This window comes from Podarcis raffonei, chromosome 12 (assembly GCF_027172205.1).
Source record: "Podarcis raffonei isolate rPodRaf1 chromosome 12, rPodRaf1.pri, whole genome shotgun sequence".
NCBI lineage: Eukaryota > Metazoa > Chordata > Lepidosauria > Squamata > Lacertidae > Podarcis > Podarcis raffonei.
This window is the reverse complement of record NC_070613.1, coordinates 36,501,858-36,528,715: the sequence shown is the minus strand read 5'-3', so window position 1 is coordinate 36,528,715 and position 26,858 is coordinate 36,501,858. Positions and strand designations below refer to the sequence as shown.

Below are 26,858 nucleotides of genomic sequence, written 5' to 3'. Positions count from 1 at the left end.
TCTCACAACAAATCCTATAAGGTAGGCCTATGACAAGGGCCAGTGACTGGCCCAAGGTCACCCTTGGCTTCATGTGTGAGTGGGGATTTGAACCCTGGTCTTCCAGCTCCTAGTCCAGCACTCTTAAACCGCTATACCTCAATGGCTCCTTGCCTTCTGTGTGTAAGTATATGCACTTCCGATTTTTCTGTTTTACCTGGTGTTCTGCAAACAACAACAAACTTGGCACATCCCAATAGTAATTGCACAACACCTGGAACTGCATCATCTATGGTATTTTAAATGAGAGTCCTTGCATCCTGAGCAAACCTATTTTTTCCCTCTGCAAAGTGAAAACGCCAAGCGTTAATCAAGTTGAATTGAGACCAGAGTGGAGTCATGATGCAGTTGGAGGTATTGGTGAATTGTGTGTGTGTGTGGTGGGGGAGAAACACATTTTAATTTCAGCCTGCCTCAGAATCAGCAACTTTCATGTTTTTACATGAGCAGGCAGATGCTGGCAATGATGTAGCGCGGCACATACTAGCAGCAGGGCTCTCCCACTGCTGACAGGAGAAAACACCTCATCTTCTCTTTCATCTTAATCTGGACTTCTGCTTAATAGCTGCTCTATTGTATTCGCAATGCTGTGGGCGATGCGATGTGCTCATGAAATTGCTACGTATGCTTGTTTTTCCTCAGCAGTTACAAGAAAGGAACAGTGTGGTGTTTGCAGGTAGGGGGAAAAAAGCAAGTAAGCCTTAATGGACGGTGGAGCTCTTTATGCAATTCAGAGCAGGGCTGTTGTGCTCTGAAGCAAGGAACAACATTTGGGAACAGGGCACATGGGGCTTAGGTTTTCCACTGCACTGTGTTTGGATGCTAAACACCCTGAGGATGATGCGTCTGTTTGGATTCCCAGATAATCGGAAGAGCAGACGCAACAGAAGTGCTTTGAAGAAGCATACAATTGTCACTGTCCTCAGACCCTCCAAGTGTCCTTATTTTCCAGGGACAGTCCTGGATTTACAGAAGCAGTCCCAGTTTCTGATTCGATCCCAGAATGTTCCTCTTTTCCTTAGGGCATCCCTATTTAGATTGGAGAAATGTTGGAGGGTATGGAGTTATCCGACCCCTGAGCCGCCTGAAGGCAGTCCTGTACAGTGGAACCTCAAAAGCCGAATGCCTGAAAAGTCAAACATTTCGGCTCCCGAATAATTGAAAACCGGAAGCGATTGTTCCAGTTTTCAACTGATTTTTGAAAGCCGAATGTCCGGCGTGGCTTCCGATTGGCTGCGGGACGCTTCTGCAGCCAATCAGAAGCCGCACCTTGGAAGTTCAGCGTTTTGGAAGTCTGTTCCACTTCCCTATATAGGGAAGGTTTTTTAAATGTTTAATGTTTTACTCTGTTTTTATATATATTAGAAGCTGCTCACAGTGACTGGGGCAAGCCAGTCAGATGGGCGGGGTATAAATAGTAAAAGTATTATTATTATTATTATTAATTATTATATTGAATATTATTATTATTTTCATCAGAGAAATGTTGGAGGGTATGTATCCTATGGTAAATGCCTGGCACAGGACTGGCAGTCTCTTCCTTTTAGAAACTCTAAACTAATATACACGTTGATAGAGTAGAAACAGGAAATTTGGTCTTGAAGCCAGAAGTAATAGGAGTGATTTGGGCGCACTCTAGAGGCAGGAGGAAACACTGAGCCAACTTGATACTGTTATTACTCCACAGTGCCATAATTGCCATTAGGATGAAATTGATTCCTTTTTGAGGGAAGAAAAAAAAATTGTGGGAGAAACTTCTTTAAAACCTGCCACACATTTATCTTGTGAGATTATACTTTCATTCTGGTGATGAATGTTTGAATGGGAGAATTTGATGGAAACCTTTCAGTATTAAATTCTGAAATATGGAAAAATCCTACCAAACACTTCCAGATTGCCTTCTGTCTGTCTGCCTCGCAAAAGACCCTCAGTTAAATGGACCATCCTTAAATGGTGTCATTAGCTCAAATTGAAAAGACAGAGCCCGAAGCGAAATAATTTAATTGTCTTAAAAGCACTTCCTACTTTGGGTGCGAAGATCTCAAAGCACTTTTTGTCGCCAGGTAATTTATCTAAAAAAAATTCTTCTTCGAATTCTCTGTCAGATTGCCGAAAAGTAATTTTCAGCTTTCATTAAAGTTTGAGGTTCTGAAATCTTTTCTCAATACCTACAAATTGTTGGGGAAAGTTTCCTCGTGCTCCGCCCCCCCCCATGCTAAATTTCCTCATGCTCCTGGTACTGGCTGCCTTAGAAGAGAAGCTTTAAATGTCAAGGATTGTGGGTAAAATTCATGCCTGAAATGAACGTACCTATAGAGCACATGTTGTACATTCCGGGGGTCTAAGGTTTAATCTCTGGCCTCTCCAATTAAAAGCATCAGGAAGCAGTAAATGGGAAAGCCCTTTGCTCAATAACCTGGAGACTGGGACCATATAACACCAGTCCTGAAAGACCTACATTGGCTCCCAGTACATTCCTGAGCACAATTCAAAGTGTTGATGCTGTCCTTTAAAGCCCAAAACAGCCTCAGCCTGGTATACCTGAAGGAGCGTCTCCACCCCCCATCGTTCAGTCCAAACACCGAGGTCCAGCTCCAAGGGCCTTCTTGCGGTTCCCTCATTGCTAGAACTGAGGTTATAGGGAACCAGGCAGAGGGCCTTTTGGCAGTGGCGCCCACCCTGTGGAATGCCCTCCCATCAGAAGTCAAGAAAATAAACAACTATCTGACTTTTAGAAGACATCTGAAGGCAGCCCTGTTTAGGGAAGCTTTTAATGTTTGATATTTTATCACTTTTTTATTCTTTTGGTAGCCGCCCAGAGTGGCTGGGGAAACCCAGCCAGATGGGTGGGGTATAAATTATAAATTATTATTATTATTATTATTATTATTATTATTATTATTATTATTGTTATTATTATTACTATTTGACCCCTTCTTCCCTGGCAGGGAATAGAACGCCATTTTGGGATCTGCCATAGGTGCCAAAATGTCTTGGGTGAGCTCTTCCTGGAGAGTCCTTGCCAGTAAGTTTAGGCCCAGGGAGTCACCAGCCTTTTTCAACCAAGGGGCACATTTTGAATTTCGAGAGAGTGATGGGGGGTGCAAGTCAAAAAATGGCTGCCTTGCGAGGCCTAACACAATTGAGAGTACGGTCATGATGAAGTTTTTTCCATAATTGTATTTTCATACCAGAAATGGCTTAACCTGTTGAATTGTTGCCTAGAAAGGAAGACAGAAGCAGCAAAAGTGCATTAAAGGGGAGGGGGACTACACTACACAACACACTAATCAATTAATTGCAGCTCTGATTGACAGTGGAACCGTCTCCCTTGGGAGCTTGTGGACTCTCCTTCCTTGGAGGTTTTCAAGCAGAGGTTGGATGGCCATCTGCCATGGATGCTTTAGTTGAGATTCTTGCACTGCAGGGGTTTGGATTAGATGACCCTTGGGGTCCCTTCCAACTCTACAGGTCTATGATTTCAGTGCACTGTGGGCCACAACTGGGTCACAGGCCAGTGGTTCTCCAAATTTTGGGCTTTGGGTTCATGAATGGCAGTATGTACATGTGCTACTCCCTTTCTTGTAACTTCCAGTCTACCTTTACCCATGATATACCTGGTTTATTTCTCTCTGAGCCCCTTCTAATATCAACAAGGGGAAAATAAAGTGCTGCCACTTTCTACACTGCAGGGTTTGAGAAGCGACAGTGCTGTGGATCCTCATTTCACCATCATATTTCCCCCTTCCCCGACAATGGTGTCAGTCTGTTAAAAATCCTTGTCTGCAGTGCCAAAATCTGTGTTTGAATGTGGTTATTCCATAACATTGTGGCCTGCTCTCACTCCAGCTCAGTACATTGATTTTGAGCAGAAGAAAAGCTCAACCCTTACTGTCAGTGCAGTTACAGTTCTGTACAGTCATACCTTGGTTTTCAAACAGAATGCATTCTGGAAGTCTATCTGACTTCCAAAATGTGCAGAAACCAAGGCACAGCTTCCGATTGCGCAGGCATCCTGGAAACAATAGCGGAAGCCACATCAGACGTTTGGCTTCTAAGAAAAGGTTCAAAAACTGGAACACTCACTTCCGGGTTTCGATTGTTTGGGAGCCGCAACATACGAGTACCAAGGTGGCGTTCAACAACTAAGGTATGAGTGTATTGCCTTTATTGGCATTCTTTGACTAATCAGTTCTAATCCCATACAATATTTTTGGGGTTCCTCTTTTACTGCAAGCTGTTCGTAGAGAGACAATATTTGTGTAGAATGGAGCAAGCATCATTGACCATGGTATGCAAGCACATCTCATTTTTTTGGCCAGGCAAGTTTTTGAAAAACAATTTATGTGTGTTCTATTTTGACCAGAGATGATAGTGGGGCCATAACAATAAGTGTGTATACCACAAGCAATGACACATCTATGGTAATGCCTTCAACTCTTTCCAGAATGCTGTTTGCCTCCACCTGTTGTTTGCTTCCAAAACAGTCTCTTCATTGATTACCGTGGCTCTTAAGGTATCCATAACCGGTGTCCTGAATATTGGTTTCACAAGGAGCTGCACGTTGTGATTCATTCAAAACTGAACTGATTTGTTTGGCGTAACTCAACTTTTTGCTAGTTGTCAAGCATCACGTAACAGGAAATGAATAAGAACCATGGATTTCAAATTGTTGGGTCATTGTCACAATTCCCTTTATGACTTCTAAAATGGAACCAGTAGTTGCTCCATATAAACCCAAGTGCATTCAAAGGGAGATGTTATGAAAAGAATCCAGTATTTTTAACTCTGTAAATGTTGGGCCAGGTAGCTGCCCTATACTGAGTCAAACCATTGAGTCCATTTGGCTCAGTATCATCCAGACTGATTGACAGTAGCTCTCCAGGGTTTCAGTCAGGGTCCTCTACCATTCCTTTCTGGATATAACAGGGATTGGACCTGATGCTCTACCACTGAGCTACAGCCCTTCTCCAGATCTGCAGCAAGTGATAACCAGCATTGCGGAGTCATTTAGTCTTTAGTGCTGGTGCTGATGCCTTGAGTTGGTTCTGGCAGACAGATTCTGGCCTGAATCGATGCATTCGTTGTAATCTTCATTTCTTTGGCTTTCAGATTTTAAAAAACGTAGTCAACTCCTAAGGGCAGTGGGGGCTTTGGCCCCCACAATAAAATAGCTGAAGGGGCTGGGCCCCCACAAAGATGATGGGAATTCCCATTCAAATAGTGTGTGTGCACTGCGTCATGTGATCAGTTATGTGGGGTAGGGCTTACCTGGGCCCTCACGATACTTAATTCAAGTTGGCACCTCTGACTTCTGCACTTGGCATTCATGCCCCTTGAGAATAGAAGTCCCAATGAGTAGATTTTAAAAGCTGATCCAATTATTTCCCCCCGTCCCCACCTCCCCGGCATTATTTAGTTCTCCCAATAAACTGAACCATCCCAAGATCGGTTGGAAAGGTATCCAATTTTCTCCTCGTCACTGGTTCACTGCTGGGTCAGCAAACTCTTCCGAGGAGAGAATGAAAGGCCAGGGGTGGTCCAGAGCAGGTAATAGTCAGCTCTGTGTATCCAGGTGAGAAGGTTCATAGCTTCCAGACCTAAGCAATTACGGGGTAAGAATCCTCAGATAATTCAGCCAATAAAGGTGTTTAATGATAGTATGAACAGTTAGAGGTGGTGATTAATTAGCCTGGGCATTTTGGGCTGGCTAGTGTGCACACTGTACTACATACTGGCCATCAGCTGGTAGGCATGCAGTCTTGTAAAGGGCTTTCTGCTTTGACATTGGTCATATATCACTGCAGCTGTGCCCTTTGATTACTGGGAGGGCTTGTGGAGTGATTAATAGCCAGGATCAATGTTTCTGCCCAGCACATGACATTTGGTCACAGAGCAACCATATACTTATTCCCCCTTGGCACAACGCTTAGGAGAAATGAAGGATGAGACCTGCCAATTTATAGCTGAGGAGCTTCCAGTTTATAAAATGAGTCAACTTTGACTGTACAAGATTATTCCCCATTGAAATAATTAGTGCAGCATTAAACACAATTAGAGCCCAAACTATGGGAGCATGCTTGCTGAATCCAAGCCAGTTGACAGATGGTTAAAGCCTGATACTTGGCTGCCTGTAAGGTCCAAAGAGTTATTATTTTGCTGAGAAAATGGGAAAAAAAAGAAGAAGAAAAAGCCCAGAAAGTGTAGATGCTTTGTGTGGGGGATGGGGAATAGATAAATAATGCAAATGCATTTTGATCTTTGGGCAAAAAAATGAAGCATTTTGAGAGTTTAATAAAATGTACGGCGATATGGAGCAGCAAATTATAGCATAAACGACTCCGAAGGGTCATATTGCACATAGTGGTATTCTCCTATTCAGTACAACGAAACTGCTGTCTTGTAAGTGGTCATCTAATCATGCCTTTAGTATCTGCTAATTTTAGTGCTAGTTTCAAGGGCTCTGCATCCTGCTAGAATTTCCCTCCTTTGCCTCAAGAATGATGACTTTGCTTTAGTTCACTCAGTAAAAAAAAACCCTCTTTGCTTAACTCTGAACGTGCAGTAATCGAGCCTTGGGGATTATTTTATTTTGATAATGTATATGTTGCCATTTTTAGAAAACCTGTTTGGCCTTTGTCTGTTGTGTGAAAGGAAAGGAGGACTGTACAGCCTATTTTGAGTTAGGTAACTCTGCCCCCCCCCCAGTTTCCATTCATAAAAATGGAATTTTGTCCTTTTAACCCAGGATTCTCTGCCTTATGGCATCTTGCAGAGGTGGTAAGTGGAAAAGCACAAAAACCGCTTAGACAGCCAGATTTTTTTCTTGATTGACAAGGGGGAAAGTGCTTATCGGGTCTCTTCTAAGGTCCTTTGGGGAAGCAAGGACTTCTCACACTGCTTGTTCTTCCTTCCTTTACTTATATTTATATATTGCCTTTCTTCCAATGCACTTGCGGCAGTTTTCAAATTCAAACAACAGCTTATAGTTTCACGCACGTGAAACAAAAAGGAAAGAAGAGGTGTGGAAAGAAGACAAAAGCCAGCAAATTCAAGTGCCAACTTTTGTGTAAGAAGTTCTGACATTGAGGAAAATAATACCTGACTACCAACCACTGAAATGGATATTAAATGGTTCTGTTTAGTGGGCACATATTCAGGGAAAGTTTTACGTGGTTAAGGCTGCCATCCTACATATAACTTATCTGGGAGTTAGTCCCACTGAAATCAGTAGATTTACTTCTGAGCAGTCTAAATAGTGAATAGTGTGCAATATGTGGTGCTTTCAGGTTTGAATCCCTGCTCAATCATGTTTGCATTTTTCATTCATTTTTTAATTTTATTTTTGACGTCATGTGGGTGCATATGCATGCATTGCAGGGAGTTGGACTAGATCAGGGATAGGCAACCTAAGGCCCGGGGGCCGGATCAGGCCCAATCACCTTCTCAATCCGGCCTGCAGACGGTCCGGGAATCAGCATATTTTTACATGAGTAGAATGTGTCCTTTTCTTCAAAATGCATCTCTGGGTTATTTGTGGGGCATAGGAATTTGTATATTTTTTCAAAATATAGTCTGGCCCCCCACATGGTCTGAGAGATGGTGGACCGGCCCATGGCTGAAAAAGGTTGCTGACCCCTGGACTAGATGATCCATCGGGTCCCTTCCAACTCTATTTTTCTGCTGAGATATGATCATAAGATTGTGGCAGTTTGCTTCCAGAAGATGTTGCAATGGCCACCAACTTGGATGGCTATTTGCTGGGGGTCACAACTGGCCAGAGGGTTGCTGCACTCAGGTCCTTCTTTGGGGCACCCCACAGGCATGTGGTTAGCCACTGTGGGAACAGGATGTTGGACTAGGACCAACAGGTGACTTCACTTCTGATCCTTATTAGAAGATTGAGGAAGTTTCAGGTGCATCAGGATGGCAAACATCGGTACAACAGTAGGACCTGGGGAAGCCCAGTTAATAATTGATGGCTTTGAAACCTTAGCAATATTCTTATTTGGTACTTAAATATAGTTATGTACCAAAAACTAGTGTACTAAAGAATATAAAAAACCTGCTTGCAATTAGTACGAAGTTCATACTTTGCTCAGAATGGGGATCCGGAGTATCTGTGCATATTAAACAAATATTTTTTGTTCCTTCTGCTTGCACAAGGGGAGAGGGGGGATATAAAAATATATGCAGCATTTAGCATTCTCCCAGGAGCTGAAAAGGATGCTCATCTTTTCCATCTTGTTGGCACACGTAATGTTGTTAAATGTTGCCAGGGTATATGGCGTCCAGCATTCATTCTGCATATTTCTCTTGATACTAACTTGAGCAAGTTCTTCTAATGTGTAAACTGTTTGTTTTTCATGAAGGCTTTGGACATGGTTTCATGTGCTGGGTTCTGTTTCATATCCTTATCGCCATATGGAAACAGCGAACCAGAAGGGGGAAACATAGATGTTCCTGTTTCAGCATTTCTAATGGCCAGTTTTATTAGGAGAGGAGGAGGCAGGTGTGAATGCTTGTGTAACTTGGATGGACGAGGGGAAGAGATAAATTTCTAGAATAGCAGGTACCCTCAAACAATCCTTCAGATGGTGTTTTCCTCTTGCTTGCGGTTTGCCTCAGGATTTCAGCATTCTATTTTGTCACTTGGCTTGCTGGTGCTTGCTGCTCATTCCAGCTGTTTCCCCTCTTTCCGTCTTACAGGCAGGCCTTAAGCATGAACATCTGTCTGGTAGAGCTATGTAAAAACCCATAAGTCATCAGCAAGACTGAAACTCCCTTATATAGGAGTCATGTTAAAAGGAGATGGAACACACATTTTATGGGCACCTTATGTTTCTCCAAGTCACAGAATAAAGCTTACTAGTCTTTTAACATTTTTCTTAATCTTCTACTTGTTGCTTGTATTCATGTGAAAATAGTAAAACACTCTCTCTCTCTCTCTCTCTCTCTCTCTCTCTCTCTCTCTCTGTGTGTGTGTGTGTGTGTGTGTGTGTACTATATATCTTGGAAACTTGTCTGTTTGCTATACTTTTGGACATTTCTTCAGATAGTGTAACTAAATTTCATGCGATGGCTCCTGGGAGCAAGGAGCAGGTTTTCATCTGTGTTTGGTTACTATTGGGTGCCATTTTGAATCAAGATGGCAGACTGAATTTTTCAAAACTGCAACCTTTTTTTGGGGGGGGGGGGTGTTTCTTAGAATTCCTGAGGAACGCCAGGTACAAGGCTGTTCAAATAACATACAATTGCTGTGCGGGCTACACATTGTTTGTCAGTTGCTTCCACTTCCTTAACAGTGCCCATTTTTGTTATTAGAGTTGAGGTCATTTGTGTAAATGGTGGGATATTTTGGGTGAAAGAAGAGAATCTTCTAGAACAGGGGAGAGGTGGCCAATCTGTGGTCCTCCCAGATGTTGTTGGAATACAGGTCTGACTGACTGTTCTGGCTCAAGCTGATGGGAGTTGGAGGCCAGTAACATAGTGAGACCCACAGATTAGCCATCCCTGTTAGGATAATTAGCAATCTGAGGTACCTCAGGTATTTGTCTCAGGATTTCACCATTCTCCTTTGTTACTCTGCTCTGCTTTTCTGTTCTAGCATTGGGGCAGGTGAGTGGCAGTGGTGCTCCTGCTGCAAGGAGCTATGAGTACATCTTCGCCTCACTGGGGAGCTGCTTCTGGTTGTAATCTGGCCAGAAATTGGGAGAGAGAATTGTGTAAAAATGTGGAGGGGGGAGAAAGAAGCCCACAAAAAAACCACACACATCCCAACAGCAATATTTATAGATCTGTAATAATGATAAAGGGACGCGGGTGGCGCTGTGGGTAAAAGCCTCAGCGCCTAGGGCTTGCCGATCGAAAGGTCGGCGGTTCGAATCCCTGCGGTGGGGTGCGCTCCCATTGTTCGGTCCCAGCGCCTGCCAACCTAGCAGTTCGAAAGCACCCCCGGGTGCAAGTAGATAAATACGGACCGCTTACTAGCGGGAAGGTAAACGGCGTTTCCGTGTGCGGCTCTGGCTCGCCAGAGCAGCGATGTCACGCTGGCCACGTGACCCGGAAGTGTCTCCGGACAGCGCTGGCCCTCGGCCTCTTAAGTGAGATGGGCGCACAACCCCAGAGTCTGTCAAGACTGGCCCGTACGGGCAGGGGTACCTTTACCTTTACTTTTAATGATGATAAACTTTGCTTTTACTCCCCGCCACCCCATTCACATCATGCAACGAAGTTCTTTCCAAAAACCGAGGAAAAGAACTCTAGGTTTCAGAGGAGGGTTAAGTCTCGCTGGTGTGTCGCTTCGTGATGTAGAGAGCCCCAATGGCTGCCTGCCCTCAGTCTTGTGTGCTCATCTCACCTGTGCCGATCTCTGTAGCCCAAATGAAAGCACATCAGGAAAGCAGAGGGTTGTTGTGCTGACTGGCCACTCTTCCAACCGTGGACACCCACATGAGATGTTCCACACCTGCAGAGGAGGAAGGTTAGGGCTGGAGGACCAAGGGAAAGTGTACAAGCATGGAAGCTCATTTGTAAGCAAGCACTATGCAGTATGTGAGACTGTGCAATGTGTTCACTGCACCTTGGTAACATACAATCCCCAAGCAGTGTTTCTCAAACTTTGGTCCCCAGCTGTTGTTGGCCTACATTATCCCATCATCCCTGAGCACCGGTCCTGCTAGCAAGGGATGATGGGAGTTGTAGTCCACTGACAGTTGGGGACCCAAGTTTGAGAAACACTGACCTAATGTGTTTGCTTTAATCTGACATGGTTTTCGACTCTTGAATGAATTTGCAATGCATTTTTGTTTTGCAGGAGTTATTGGTTTGCTTCCTTTTTGTGACAGTTTGCAGCCTCTCCCCTTAGGGTCCATCCTCAGCTCAGGAGTTTATGCTGTTTTGTTTTACAGGGCGATCTTTAATCTAGAACAAGTGCCATTATCTTGAAATAACTTTTGCCATGCCAGGTTTCTCAAGGAAAAGAAGTAGGTCAAATATTGCAGGCATCATTTGCATGAATTCTGTTGGTGGCAAATTTTCAGGATTTTAGTTTAATTTTGGTTATTGTTCTTTTCTTTTTAAGGTTGTCCCTCAATAGAATCATAGAATAGCCAAGTTGGAAGGGATCCCGAGGGTCATCTAGTCCAACCCCCTGACATGCATAGTTAAAAAGTTTTTTACATGCCGTAAACCAGTCATCTATGTGTTGCCCTCCAGATAACTCCCATCACCTCCAAATAGAATGGCTGGAGAGGTTGGGATTGATGAGAGTTCATCTGGAGGCTCATCTCTTATATGAAGTATTTGCTTTGGTAAAAAATAAAAAATCTTCCTATGACTTAAGCAGTTTCACATCTTTCCAGTTTAAAGAAAAAATGTCCACGAGGGCTAGAAAAAGATTCAGTGGTAAGGTGGTTACTGTAACTGGTGATGTGGGAGCAGGCCATGTCACTTGAAGTTAAGACCCTTTGCAAACATTTGATTCCTGGATGTTGCCTTCTGGCTCGCTAAGAAAAATCCCCGTGTTTGTAGAGATTATCCTGACAGTAGTAAGCTTTTGTCAGTTGTCAAGACATGTTTAGCATGTGGAGATGTATTAATCTGACACAGCTACCATTGTAAGTGGCTGAAATAAATAGAGGGCTCAAACAGATGAAGAGGGATTAACTGTGTAGATGGAGCAAACTCTTCAATCACTAAACCAGTGATTTTACAAAGGATTAGCTTGCTTCTACAAATATTGATTACTGATTTGCTTCTCAAAATGAAGACGGCATCCCTTGTGCTGTGTATAGTGTGCCTTGTGAAGCAAACATCGTTCATATTAATGAGTTTGTCGTGGGTATTATAGGAGCTTACAGACATATTATTTTTTCATCCTCTAGCCATGCTAGATTTAAGATTGTCAGCTGCTACAAGTCCCCCTTTTGATCTTAGAGGCGTCATATTTATTTTCAACTAAAGTTGGCATTTGGGCTACACAGTCCAGATAAAACACTGCCATGCACTTTCGCCCCAGAACCAACCATTTTAAAGCAGCATGGCAAATGAGTATATATTTGCTTTACAAAGGATATGATTATTTAAGAAGGGGAAAATGGACTCCTATAAGATTTAGCTGTTGGACATCACGTGTTTTAAAAGCTCTGTGTGTGGAATGCTCTCCCCAGGGAGGCTTGCCTGGGCCCTTCATTAAACATCTTTAGGCGTCAGGCAAAAAAATAAAATAAAAATTTTCAACCAGGCCTTTGGCTGATTAATATTCTATGTCCTTTTAAATGTGTCATCGGAGGGGGGTTTATTGACTTCTTCTGTTCTTGTTTTTATTATGTATTTTGTATGTTTATGCTGTGACCTGCCCTGAGCCTTCAGAAAGTATTGTAGTACAGTCATACCTTGGGATAAATACGCTTCGGGATGAATATTTTCGGGTTGCGCTCTGCGGCGACCTGGAAGTAACGGAGCACGTTACTTCTGGGTTTCGCCGCGCCCGCATGCACAGACGCTCCAAATGATGTCATGCGCATGCGCGGAAGCACCGAAATGCGACATGCACTGAGGCGCAGACATGGGTTACATTTGCTTCGGGATGCGGACAGGGCTCTGGAACGGATCCCGTTCGCATCCCGAGATACCACTATATGTCACAAAAGTTGCAAATGGGAAACGGGAAAAACACAATCCTTGCTTATTTCCCTTTCTTTACAGTACATTTGATGAAGGAAGACTTACTTTGCTTTCATTTTGATCCTCATTTAAACAAGGAGAGAGCCCACGACCAGCCATTAAAACAGCAGGAGGAGTCATATGCTTTTAAAAGAGCAGGAGGAGTCATATGCTGATGAAAGTAATCTCAGACCAGACAGTTTTTGCTACCTGACGGGTAGGGATGAAGGAGAAATTTACCGTCCTCATTTGCAGGGTGAAATAGCTGCTGAGTGATACTGATGACTCTGTGACTTATAAGGTGGCTCTCTTTGCCCTGGCAGCTAGGAAGATTAGGAGGAAAGAACTGGATGGACTAGCGGTCAGTTGCAAAAGAGGCTCTGAGATCTAATTTGCACATTTTATTTGAGAATTACTTCTTATTCTGGGTAACAAGAAATTTTGGTGGATTTGATCATGGTTTTACTGCAAATGTAGCGACTGCTGTCCCCCCCCCCTTCTTCCTTCTTTGGATATTGCAATGGCCTTTGGCTAGCACAAGAAATAAATAAAAATGCAACCGGTCATTTGACTACTTATGTGCGTGGCCGCTCGGAAAAGCTTAGCCACTTGTGGAACCCTGTCAAAATAAATAGTGCATTACCAGTACACAAATGAAACTTTGTTGTTATTGGCAGTATTCAGCAAAAAGGTGTTGATGGTTCATAATTGTGGGAAGTTATTCAACTTGCATCTCATAGCAGAAGGGGGGAAATATTGCACTTTTTCATTGGGGGGGGGTTAAGGAAAGAAGATATGAAAGGTAATGTATTATGGCAGTACCAGCTTGAATATATGGCTAGCCTGCTATAGCAGCACTGCTACAATGCATTGGAAATAAGAAGCCATGAGGTTTGATTTAAGCAGATTGTGCAAAGAAGTCCTTGCTCTCTTTGCCAGATGACATAACCAGAGACTCCCCAGTCTTTTCCATGTTGATGATGAAATTTCTCTCCAGTAACCCAAAAGCATGCAGACAATGCTGTGAATGACATGATTGCCTAGAGTGTCATGCTGGGAAATGATTATTCATGTTGCCCAATGCCAACCTGGATCTGGATGCCAAGAGCTCTTGGTGATCATTGTAATTTGCTGACAGTTGGGTAATTGCCTGCTTTGCAGTTGCACTCCATCTGATCCTTTAAAATCCATGCAATGCCTCTCTTAACTACTGTGATGTAGAAAAAGGAGCATATGGGAACTAAAGGGAGAAAATTAATTACTGTTTAATTATTTGCAGTATTTGCTGAAGTGTAGCAAAGAGGCAACCAATGGTAAAATGGTAAAGCTTTAAAAAAATGAGGGGAAATGTGTGCTTTCAAGAGTTCTGTCTCAATTCTGCTGACTACTGGAGCACCCTAGTGGTATAAATTGACAACTGGCAGGTGTCCATCAATGCCTGGTGTAGGAAAGATGACTTTAAGTACTAATAAAAGATGTCAAGAATAATTCATAGTGTATGTTATCTTAAATCTTAAGGTGTAATTAACGTTACTGATGTAACAAATCTTCAAAGGACTATTATTTAGAGCTGTCATGATGGGGAAAAATCGGTGTCAATTAATTGATTGCTTAAATCTTCCCTAATTTGGTGCTATTCATAAGCTATTTTTTTTCATTCCTTTTAAAATATTTTTTCCTAAAATAATGCTGAGTGAAAACACTCTATGAAAGGATGTCTTACATATTTTTTCTGAAGCAAGAAAAATGCCCGCTGTCTCTAAAATTAAACATCAGTATAGGATGCACCCCAGTTGTTGATAAGACTTGGGGATGTGCTTAATTTTATATTTGTGGACCTTGGTTATAGTAAAAGACAGGCATGCTCAGATGCACTCTTTACTTCACCAATCTGTGTAGTAACTAGTATCTGTTCTAGGCTATTTTTGGAACTGGTGTTATGAATGCTGTCTCCCGCAATTGCACTGCTGCTTGAGGAAAGTAGAGTGCTCCTAACCAAGTGCCTCTCCTCCTAAAACACAGGAAATTACTCCCAAGCCACAGAAGGAGGGCTGCCTGGAAGAGGGAATGGAATACAACAATTTCACACTTATAAGCCCCACCATCTTGGCTAAAAAGTGGGGCTGATCCATGTCTACAAATATACTGAACATTCACTAATAACTAGTGGTTATATTTCCCCCCGTTTGATAACGATTTGCCAATGCTTTCTAAAAATACTACCCCTTACTTTTTCTCTTTTTTTCAGGGAATCAGTTCCTTCCAGTTGCAGCGCAAGACCTTCAGTGTGTTTTAAAATCTGGGTACCTGGAAAAACGCAGAAAAGGTAAACAGCTTTGGAAAAGTTAAATTATGGCTTCTCTCTCCCGCTCCCCATTGCAACTGCTGTCACTGGTAGCATAGGTGGGAAGAACTCTTAGCTAGTGGAATAGCAAGAAGTATTCAGGAGACTAAAACCACAAGATGAGTGGCTTTCTTTGGAGAGTCCTGAAAAGTGTGTGACTATTTTTGAGGGTGCTATAAAGATACCTTTAAAAATGCATCCATCACTGGGTGGAATTTGATGAACAGCATGAAGAAGTGGGGCACTGCAGTCAACATGGGACTGAATGTGCTGTTTTGGATCATCGCAATCCTGTTACAATGTTTAAAAACCTCTCTTTCCTTCTCCCTCTTCCCACAGCTCATGACTTTCAAGAACCAGCATGGGCTGTGAAGTCTTACAGTGAGGGCGGGGGCAGGATGCCAGGTCACAGTGAGAATTTTAGCCAGTCCTAAGAGATTCCTATGCTCTTCCCCATAGGAGCCAACTCCTAGTGGCCAAAGATGGGCATTGCCATTCAAATGGGGTGTGTGTGCCATGTCAATTATGCAGGGCGGGGGCATAATTTTATTTTATTCAAGTTGGCTCTTTGCTGGGCACATCTTTAATTTTTTTTATAAATCTGTGTCTGAAACAGCATGTGATCTATTCTAGACAACAATTAAAGGGAAAGATAAGACAGAACCCATTAATTTGAAGAACCGCAATTATATATTGTAAGAATTACATTCCCTGTTGTAGCTAGACTAACTTAGCAGGTATTGCTAAACACCTTGAAGTGCAGAGAGGATCAAGCATAATTCTGTAGATTGAACTGCTGGATGCAATGACTTTAAGAAAGAGTCCCCCCTCCCTATGGATTTAAGACCTTATAAGCTGCAGAAGCAAAATTTAAGTTGGAAATGATATGAAGATGTGCAAATTTGCGTAACCTGCCTCTTCAAATTTTAGACTTCTGAAGGGGATACATTGTAGTCCCTCCGTCATACAAGATTGCTGTAAAGCAAGACTGAGCTGGGCCAGTGTTTAAAGATCAAGAAAAGTTTGGTAGGATGTACTTGGAACTGTTAACTCACTATGCTGAAAGTTGAAAAATAGCTAGTCTTTCCTTGTCTAAAGTTTTGCACTTCTTCAACCACCTACTGATACTTCAAGGAAAGGGAGAAAGTCCTAGGAAAATATCTCTCTCTCCTCCCCCAAACACAAAAAAATCATACTAGCACATATACTTGCCTATATACCCTTATTTTGACTAACAAAAATACAATAGAAATAATAAAGCCTATATTACTGTTTATTTGCACTGCTTAAAATTTTTTGTTCCAACATTACTTTTCTGCTTTTTAATTGAGAAGTCAGTTCCATCCTTAAAAAAGAAAATCTGTAATGGAAACAGATATGAAGTGTGTTACTGAATTTTGTGTAGAATGCCCATCTAATACAGATTGTGTTAATTGCAGACCACAGCTTTCTTGGCTTTGAGTGGCAAAAGCGGTGGTGTGCTCTGACTCCAACAGCCTTCTACTATTATGGAAGTGACAAAGGTATTGTAAAAATTTGTGGTTTATCTTAGAATCCAGTGCAGTGCGGTTGACTGTTTGCAGACCTCTAGGGTCGCCCTGTTGTTTTCAGGCATTCCGGATTCATGTGCAACATTCATGGCCTTTGTATAATGATCTCTGTGTTTCCAGATGGTGTGAATGTACTGTATCTGCTATATGTTGTCTTATCTCTTCTGTTCTTTCCTTTGGAATTTCAGATAGGTCCTCCCCCCAAAAAAAAACTTTGATCAGTTTTCAAGATGCCTTAGCATTATCCCCACTTAGTTTCTTTGTTGTTTCTTCTTCTCTCCTCCCCTCCGTAAGTGGTTTTGAAGTTTCGTACCTGTTTACCATCTTCTTGTCTCAATTTAGTTCCAGATGGAATTAATGACAATCTTGAATTTGCAAGGCAGAACAGTTTGCATTGTGGGAACACCTCTATACTTAGGATGTATTTCATTCCATGTTAAATTGCTGTTTATTATATAACCCCTTCCAAAAGTGGTTTGTCCTATAATTGTGAAATTTGGTAGAGAAGATCTCTTGGGTGAGGGGCAGATCTTTTCTGAATTTTAGAGAAGTCGGATGAAAGATGGTTGGTTGCAGTAGTTAAAAAACTGGAGGCAGTTCTTATTTATGAGTTGACATGTGCACACTGGCTGGCAACTTCCACAAAAGTGAGCAGTGCCCATTGGGCCATCTAGTACTCCCTGGCTCTCTTCCAAGTACTTCAGTCTCCTGCAATTCCTCCTGCATCTCACAATTTCCTTTCTTAATAACTAATAATGGCAGCCAGGAGTCACCTGCCTCCATTGTAGCCTGTTGCCAGCATTTTCTTGCTGGCTTTATCTGTGGTTTTCTCATGTGCAAAATAGCCAGCGTGCTCAGGAACTGCTACCCCACTTCTTTGAGCATACAGTGGTACCTTGGGTTACATACACTTCAGGTTACATACGCTTCAGGTTACAGACTCCGCTAACCCAGAAATAGTACCTCGCGTTTAGAACTTTGCTTCAGGATGAGAACAGAAATCGTGCTCTGGCGGCGTGGTGGCAGCAGGAGGACGCATTAGCTAAAGTGGTGCTTCAGGTTAAGAACAGTTTCAGGTTAAGAACGGACCTCTGGAACTAATTAAGTACTTAACCCGAGGTACCACTGTACTTGGTACACATGTTGTTGAAATTGGTTGTTGCTTGAAAACAACCCAAGAAGTTACTTGTACACCAAGACAAACTAGTTGCTATACAAAAGTTTGAGGGAGAGAGAGACTCTTCATAGATATGCCATGAGGTGTGCTGCAAAATTAAGGCCACCCCGAAAGCTGACATTAGTATGCACACCAATACATTCTGCTTCTAGATTACTACAAAAGTCTGAGAAGGGGCATTTTTGCATATAGCTGTGCAAGAGGCTTACTGTAGTTATATACCCACAGTGGACTGATATACACAGCAAACTAAACATACATGGGAAAGGAGTGTTGTCTTCTAGGAGTTCTGTTGTGTGTTTAGACATAGATTTGATGAAGGGGACACCTCCAGAAATGTGTGTGCGCGCATCTGTGTGTGTGCAGTGTAAACATCAAATTAATTAATATTAAAGGCCAGCTGTTCCTTTTCTGAGATGTTTGCTATGCTAACACTCTTTGTGTCTCTTGTGCAGAAGTCTCATTCAGGAAATACCAAATCTGGCACTTGGCAAACATCCTTTAGCTCAAGGATGTTTTTTAACAACTGCAGTAGCACTAATTGCAGAAGCACTGTGTGAGCAGACAGTTTAGATTGTGAAGTTAAGGAAATGTTTTTTAACAATCATACATGGCAGATAACTCATGTTATTTAGGCATGACCTGTAGATCTGTCCTCCTCATTGAGGTTGCCTTGTGACGTAAGCAGAGTTCAAGTAAGACTAAAGAAAAACAATTAAGAAGGCTCAAACTAGTGATTGATGCTACCGTGAAAAGTGAAAGACATTCCCTTGTTTCAGCACAGGTCCATTTCCCATCTATCTTGCAGCAGGTGTTTCGGAGAATGCCCTTACAGTACTGCCTGTTAAAAAAAATGTTTAGGGCTGCATTCAGAGGCAGAAAAATAAATTTGATTCATAATTATAGCATTGGAGTTTCCCTTGAGGTAGAAAAGAACCCAGATCTACTGAACTTTTTATTACAGAAAATGGTTAACTGCTTTTTGAATTTCTAATTATTCTCGGCTGAATTGGAACTACTTGCAGCTTGAAGATGAATCTTTACCAGGATTCCACTGTGAGTCTTATTAGGAAGGCAGTATGATTGCAAAATTTGTTTTCAAAGGCCATTGCAAGAATGTTAGCAGCACCATTTAATTCTGTTGTTTACAAGTAATTATTGTTATAGCTGCTGGCTGGCCATACGTTTTGTTGTTAATGGTCCAGATTGACTAGTAGATGTTTTGTCAATGGAGCTAATAGTTGGGAAATAGTTCAAGGTGTCTCTTGAATTTCTTGAAAGGGAGAGGCTTCCAGGGTTTGGAAGGTGACAGCCAGGGCTGGGCAATATCTGGTTTTCAACATCGCAATATATCAACAGCTAAACATCACGATAAACTGATATATCTCAGTGTCTGAAATAAGAATGGAGCTATGGAGAGGCACCTGCTGGTTTTGTGTGTTGTTGTTTTTTGCATTGTGATTTTTGCATAGCGCATGCGTGCGCACACACATCATGATTTGCGACATATTGCCAGGTCAAAAATTATGAAACCAATATCACGATATGGACTTCAAACTGGTTTTGGATGATATAGCACCCAGCCCTATGACAGACCTCCCCTCCATCTATGTGTGAGTGAAGAAACAGCAATTTTGAACAAAGAAACACACACAGAAGAGAGAAAGCATATATGCATGCATACTCTTGCTGTATCAGCCCTCTGAAAAATATAATTAAATTGTATCCATTGGAAAGGAAAAGAGCCCTTATCTGAATGTTTTCCAGGCATGCCATGAAGGTTTTGTAGATAATAATTGCTTTGAGTTTTGCTTCATGTCCAATGTATTATCAATGAACTTTAGGGACGGGGGTGGCGCTGTGGTCTAAACCACTGAGCCTCTTGGGCTTGCCAGTCAGAAGGTCGGCGGTTCGAATGCCCGCAACAGGGTGAGCTCCTGCTCCTCTCTCCCAGCTCTTGCCAACCTAGCAGTTCGAAAGCACACCAGTGCAAGTGGATAAATAGGTACCGTTGCGGTGGGAAGGTAAACAGCATTTCTGTGCACTCTGGCTTCCGTCACAGTGTCCCGTTGCACCAGAAGCGGTTTAGTCATGCTGGCCACATGACCCGGAAAGCTGTCTGTGGACAAACACCAACTCCCTCGGCCTAAAAGCGAGATCAGCGCCACAACCCCATATTCGCCTTTGACTGGACTTAACCTTCCAGGGGTCCTTTACCATTTTACCAATCAATGAACTTCTGTAAGAAGGTTGAGCATGCTTTGTATGTGGATACCGTTGCCAGTAAACCAAGTTTAGCTCTATTGGATGCCTGCCAGTAGATGCTCTTACCTTAAGGACAAAACAGCTGTTTCTGGTAGTAGGCAGCACCATTTATGTCTGAGGAAATGTAAGAGAAGTCACAGGGCAACTTCCCTCATTCCTTCCAGCTTCTTGTACTTGTAGGTATTTGGGGTGACTCTGAGCATGTTTGTATTCCTTAGCCATCCAGTCTGGTAGCCACTGGTGACCCTGTCACTCATGACTTTATCTAACCCTCTTTGTGTTTAGTTTACTTTGAATTTAGCTATGCAGTTTACCCTAGTGACATCCCCTGGCTACACACAACATGCTTTTGATTGTGTGAAAAAAAAACCTATTGACAACTTTTTTAAAAATTGCTGCCTATTTTGTTAAATGATTTGTAGTTCTTGCAAGAGGAGATATATATAGCAGGCCCTGGTTTACTTTCTCACGTTATATTAATGGCATCCCAGGTTATCATTTCTAGAAATGGAATGGTCAACTCTTCAGCCTTCCTCTATTGTGAAGAGCTGTCCTGTATATCCGTTCACCTCCTAGGCAGCAAAATTCTCTCCCTGCCACCTTAGTCTGAGATATAATCTGCAATCCTCCCTGATACAGACCTGCGGTGCCACATTTGCTACTTCTTCAATCTGTACATTTTACTAGTTCAGATACGCATTAGACTGATAATAATCTCCACTAACAGACTTTGGATTCTATGCTCAACGTAAATTATTCAAGTCAAGAATATAGGCATTCTTTTGCCTATATTATTGACCATTTTGCGGTTTTATTCTGAAATAGATATGTGAGCATTTGCAGAATTTGCGTGAACGAGTGGCAATTGGGAGCTTTGTAAGACTTTGCACATTTTCAAAGGCATGATCAGAACCCTCAAAAGAGGTCTAGAAATGTGCTGATTTTAAAGAAAAGGGGGATATTGAGGATTTGGCACCAGGCATTAGATCTCATGGAAACTTGCTGGTGAATTACAGCAGAACAGTTCTAACTATTCCTCTAGTCAATTGGAGCTAGTACAACATGGGCATGCCACAAGTTTAATGGAGATTATTTATTTCCTGATACATGTTAAAAAGTTTTCCTTTTGATTATTTAGACCCAGGAATGGTTTGCATGGTGTTGTTGCAAAATGCAGGGCACTTAGCTTATGTATATTGGTATTTATTATTTATTTATTTATTTATTTATTTATTTCTACCCTGCCCATCTGGGCGGCTTCCAACAAAAGATTAAAAATACATTAAAACATCAGTCATTAAAAACCTCCATAAACAGGGCTGCCTTCAGATGTCTTCTAAATGTCATATAGTTGTTTATTTCTTTGACATCTGATGGGAGGGCGTTCCATAGGGCAGGTGCCACTACCGAGAAGACTGTCTGCCTGGTTCCCTGCAACTTCGCTTCTTGCAGTGAGGGAACTGCCAGAAGGCCCTCGGAGCTGGACCTCAGTGTCCAGGCAGAATGATGAGGGTGGAGACGCTCCTTCAGGTATACTGGGTCTAGGCCATTTAGGGCTTTAAAGGTCAGCACCAACACTTTGAATTGTGCTCGGAAACATACTGGTTCACTCATTGAACTGGTTAGTATTGTAACGCTAAGCCAATCCATGACTTAGTGCAAATGCGGACGTTCCCAGAGAGATCCCTGCTGCATTGCTCCTTCTTTGGTCCTGCTGCTGCAAGGCTGTTCTGAGCTCAGCGATGGTTTGGTTTGAAAAGCCACAAGTGGCAAGCCATAGAACAAACGTTGGCCAGAGCTCATGGACAAACTGCAAGCATAGGTGGGTTTGGACAATGTGCTAAACCATGGGCTGGTTTACCTCATAGGAGTGCAATGTGGCCTCAATCTTGTTAGCAGCTTGCATGTTTGTGCTAAGCCATGGTTTGGCTTAGAATAATGTGCACAATGCTTCTTTGTTTCTCCCCAGTGTACTTTGCACGTGTAGGCCCTGAACATTATACTGATAGATATTCAGATTTGTGAGAGCTTTCTCAGAAGTTTCCTAGCTTGCTTTGCTTTTATCTAAATAGGAGGGTGGTCAGTATACTTCAACCCTGTTTAGTGTTCACCCTTTTCCCCAGACCATAGCTTAATATGTTAAGAAGGCTATTCAAAGAGGTCTCCAAACCAATTTTCTGTTTGTCCTGAGGGTACCTTTATCTTGAAATGGTTGTGTATACTGCTACTTGGCTTTTGGGTTGTTTCAGAAGAAGTCAGAATAAGCTGAGCATTTTCTAGGCTCCTTTAGATTCCTTCACATTGGTCAGTAGGTGAAGAACCCCTTTTTACAGTTGTTGTTAACAGCCTCTGAAGTTCACTTCTTCTTTTTTGAGATGCAATAGTGGGGCAGATGTACCAAGGAGATCAGTAAGTTCTTCTTCACTGGACAAATTTTTCCAGTGGCTACTGAACCAGAAAGAGACACTGATTTATGATGCACTTGTCTTGCAAGTTCCATGTTCCAGTTCTTGGTTCTCCCTGGGTACAGAAATCATTGCATGTACTTCTCACTAAATGTGACCATCTGTAAGTATCATCCTGGGGGATTCTGTAGGCAGCTTTCATAAAAATGTGCTTTGTTTGTACCTTCTCTTTAAAGGAGAGGTTTTTCTCTTTTTTTTAATCACTTATATCATCACCTAAACCATTCGGCTAATAACGTCTAACCTATTCTCTCGAATATTCATGAAATGGAAAACAAAATCTGAATAAATGATAACCTGCCGTGCCATTCACGTTCAGCGTTGCAAATGAAGTTCTATCTTTGCTTTTTATCTACGACAGACAAACAACAGAAAGGTGAATTTGCTATAGATGGCTACACCGTCAGAATGAATAATACCCTTCGGAAGGATGGAAAGAAAGATTGCTGTTTTGAAATCGCTGCTCCTGATAAACGCATTTATCAGGTTGGACTTCCTATGTCATCTTGAAATTAAATTGATAAAAACTGTTACTGTTCCAGTTATGAAGACATTAACATTTCAATAAAACAACTCCTGACACGTTCAAGGAAAAGTAACTCTTGATTTGCTTACCTTGTACATTCATTCATATATATATGTATAAGAATAGATTAAACATTATACTATCTTTTTGGATAAGAACAACCAATATACCATTTTTATCTGCTGTTCCATTTCACAGCTTATATTTAAATATCTATTATCTAATAGGTCTGCTCTTGGATGAATAATAATGTAAATAATATATATATATATATATATATATATATATATATATATATATATATATATCCTAAATGTTAAACATATCTTGTATTGCTTAGAGGACAGAGAAGGAAATCTAAGTTAAAGGCACATATCAGCTATGTGATTCAAGATCTATCAGCTAGGCATCAGTGTGGAATGTAAGTTTAATAAGTTTTAAATATCTGAGATTGCAGTTGAAAGCCAGTTAATTAAGTTGTCAGGTACTGTGTTGGAATCTGACAAGAACATTTTTAAGAAAACTGTACCCAGCAGTCTAAAGAAATTCATGGGTGTCTTCTAATTGTCAAGGGCGAATTTTGTTCATCAGTCCTGCTTTTGACATTGATGAAGAGAAGCAGCTTTTTTTTCTGCACAGCTGCCAGCTGCTGATCAGAGTTCCAAATCCATCATCCTCTGCTTCAATTACGTAAATTTGTCAAAATTAACTGTACATTATAAGAAGCATCCTTGCAAGAAAAGTACCAGAAGACATGTAAAGAATTGCTAATGGTGCCTTGAAGAAGTGACAAGAATGTTACTTTCTTTTCATTACTGATACCGTGCTGGCTGTATTTTTATGCTCATGATTCCTACTAGTAAAATCAACTTTTTGAACAGTTTACAGCTGCTACTTCCAAGGAAGCTGTGGAATGGGTGAAGACGTTGAGACACGCAATACGAGGTAAGCCAGTTGTTGAAAAGAGCCTTTGTTTACATTGCATGTTGGAATTCCAATCGTTATCGCTTTCTAATAGATTTTCTGTTTATTGATCTTGGAGTTTCATTGTGGCCATTTTTGTGTAACACGTTTCCTGATTTCAGCTTTCTGTGTGAGTGTGAATAAGGAATCCTTTGCACACTTGGGTATAAGTTCTTCTAGACTCGGCTAGACTTGCTTCCAAAGAAATATACATAGTAATAAGCTGAGGACATGCTACTGAGTTAAATTCCACTGAAATAGAGATGTGCCTGTTTTTATTCAGCTGGTGCTAGCTAAATAAAAACAGTCACATCTGCATTTCAGAGGCGTCTCTTAATAAGCTAGAACTGGGGCATTGAATTTCCTTGGATTTAAAATGGAAGCGTCAGAATTATTTTGCTTTTCTTTCACATTCCTTATGGCTGAGTTCACTGGGTGGGTACCAGTTGAATAGCTCTTGCATTCTTCTGAACAGACATGGGATCTGCAGATATTCTTGAGGAGGATGAAGAAGAATATGATGACATTGAGGAAAGTGGCGTTCCTTCTCAACAACCAAGCACAGAGCCAGACGAAGATATTTATGAAGAACTTCCAGGTATTGGGATGGGGAGAGCCTGGGTTGCATAGTGGAGATGCCGTGTACAGCTCTGAAGGGACAGAAGGGGTTGGTGGAAAGAATTGATTCCAGCAGATAGTTCTTGGCTATGACAGACCTGAACCAAGCTCAACTGTCTGGTCTTAGGTGAGTCGTAGTGTGTCAGCCTCAGTTCCACATGGTCTTCCATGATTAATGCCAGATGCTTGTGGTATTTAAAGAAGTGTGGTGGGGTTGTTTTCTTCTAGGTTTAAAAAAAGAACTATTCACTTCGGGCTAATAAGGGCATTGAAACTAGACAGGAATTGTAGAAATGGTCTCTTGAGATTATTGGCTCATTAGCATCATCTCTGCTACATAATTTTTTAATTAAAACGTTGACGTGCCTTACAGCTTTGTCTCACCAACGCAGTCACTCATTCCTCCCCACTTTATTCGCTGTGTCACTTGCATTAACCATTTTTCTTCACACTCTCTGTTTTTATCAGTATGTTCTCTCATACTATGATCTCATAATCCCTGCATATAAGCACAGGATGTGTGTGTGTTTTGGTTTGATTTCTGGGGTTGTGGAGAGGAACTGTCAACAAAGGTACTTGGGGGGTTTGGCTTGACTTTTTTTCTAATTGCATCCAGGATGAATCTGATCGTGCCATGATTTCTTCTCTAGATTTTTCAGTTACGGAAAAGTTTTTCTGCATCTTGACGCCCAGATGTAAATCTCATTCAAACCTTCCTTTTGGCACCTAGTGCTGAACTTTACCCTGTAAAAAGAAAGTGGCAGGACATGGTCTGTAGGGATGTAAATACATAGAAATGAGGTGTCCTCCTTGCTGCGGTTTAAAGAGATATTGAATACAGAGAACTGCAACACTTATTACTGTAAATGTAATGGGGAGTGTGGGGTATAGCTCTAGAACAGACTTGGACAACCTTGGTCCTCCAGATGTTTTGGGACTACAACTCCCATCACCCCTAGCTAACAGGACCAGTGGTCAGGGATGATGGGAATTGTAGTCCAACAACAGCTAGCGGGCCAAGTTTGGCCATGCCTGCTCTAGAATAAAAGAATGCTATCAGAAGGTAAGTTGGTAAATAAAAATTACTTCCATCTGATGTGTTTCAGATATTTTGGTTCTCTAGAAAATATAGCTGTAATAAGTTCAGTGCATAAGGAAAGACACAGACTGAAAACTATTGTAGACTTTTAGACTTTTTATCAGCAGGTGTTCTCCATATCAAGCGGTGTGCTGCTATGTTAGCTCATTTTAAAACTTGGTTAATGAGAAACACAGTAACAGATCTCAAACAGACCCCCGGGTATAGGACAGAATATAAATTCAATTAATATTAACAACAACAACAACAACAATACAGGATATGTTGCAAATTTGAATTCTACCCAATGTTTGGAATGTATCAATTATTAAGATTAATCTTTGCATTAGAGATGCTTACTTATTTTGGGGAAAGTTTCAAGATAGGCAGAGCCCAGAATTCTCACCACTGACCACAATGCAATAATGCACAGTTTGAAAGGAAAGAGCTGTTGGGTAATATGAAGTTTTGGGACTGTTTTGGAATGATTGAACTTTGAAAAAATATCCAAAGAAGTCATAATTAAGTCATGCTATCCAGTAGGATATGGGTTGAGCACTGATCCTTTCCCTCCAGTATTGCCGAGTAAGACAGATGTTAAACTATTTATTGACATGATATGGATCACTTAAGAGACTGCGCAAAGTTTGAAAAGTTAATGCCAGCTGTTGGTCTAACAGGAGGAGTATTAGGTCCAATTTACAAAACTAGCTCTAATTCAGAAACAGTGAAAAAATAAATAAATGCCAGGTATAATGGGAGGCAGATTTATTAAAGTAAATCCCTGATCAATTATGGAAGTGGATGTGGAAAAATACACAGTATTTTACATATACTACATTACATTCAACAGGCTTCAAGACTGAATAAAATTTACCCAAATGTAAGCAATTTGGGCTGGTGCTGTCAAACATCAGGTGCAATTTACTCCATGTTTTTTGGATATGATTTTCCATTACTATTAGTACCCATTCCTCACAGGGGCATTTGCCCTGTCTTTCCTCAGTTTTCCAATCACTAGTGCCATTCTTGTGATTTATTTGTGGTGGCAGGTGTTTTGCATCTGCCTCACTTTCCTGCAGAATCATAGAATGACCTCGAAAGGTCATCTAGTCCAATCAAATCCTTGCCAGTGCAGGAAACTCACTACTACAGCACTCTTGATAG

The 26,858-nt window shown here is 41.6% G+C and overlaps 1 protein-coding gene across 3 annotated transcripts in view; it reads left to right on the top strand.

Annotated features, from left to right (window-relative positions):
- The window catches only part of SKAP2 (src kinase associated phosphoprotein 2), a 182,291-nt gene that overhangs the window by 34,068 nt on the left and 121,365 nt on the right, over positions 1 to 26,858 (top strand). For all 3 annotated transcript variants that reach the window (XR_008332932.1, XM_053410013.1, XM_053410015.1), the window contains exons 5-9: positions 14,954 to 15,031; positions 16,489 to 16,572; positions 22,868 to 22,992; positions 23,914 to 23,977; positions 24,471 to 24,593. Coding sequence is in view for 2 of the 3 variants with exons in the window: in XM_053410013.1 (XP_053265988.1) it covers positions 14,954 to 15,031; positions 16,489 to 16,572; positions 22,868 to 22,992; positions 23,914 to 23,977; positions 24,471 to 24,593 (474 nt within the window). In the remaining variant the exon portion in view is untranslated. The remainder of the gene's footprint in view (positions 1 to 14,953; positions 15,032 to 16,488; positions 16,573 to 22,867; positions 22,993 to 23,913; positions 23,978 to 24,470; positions 24,594 to 26,858) is intronic.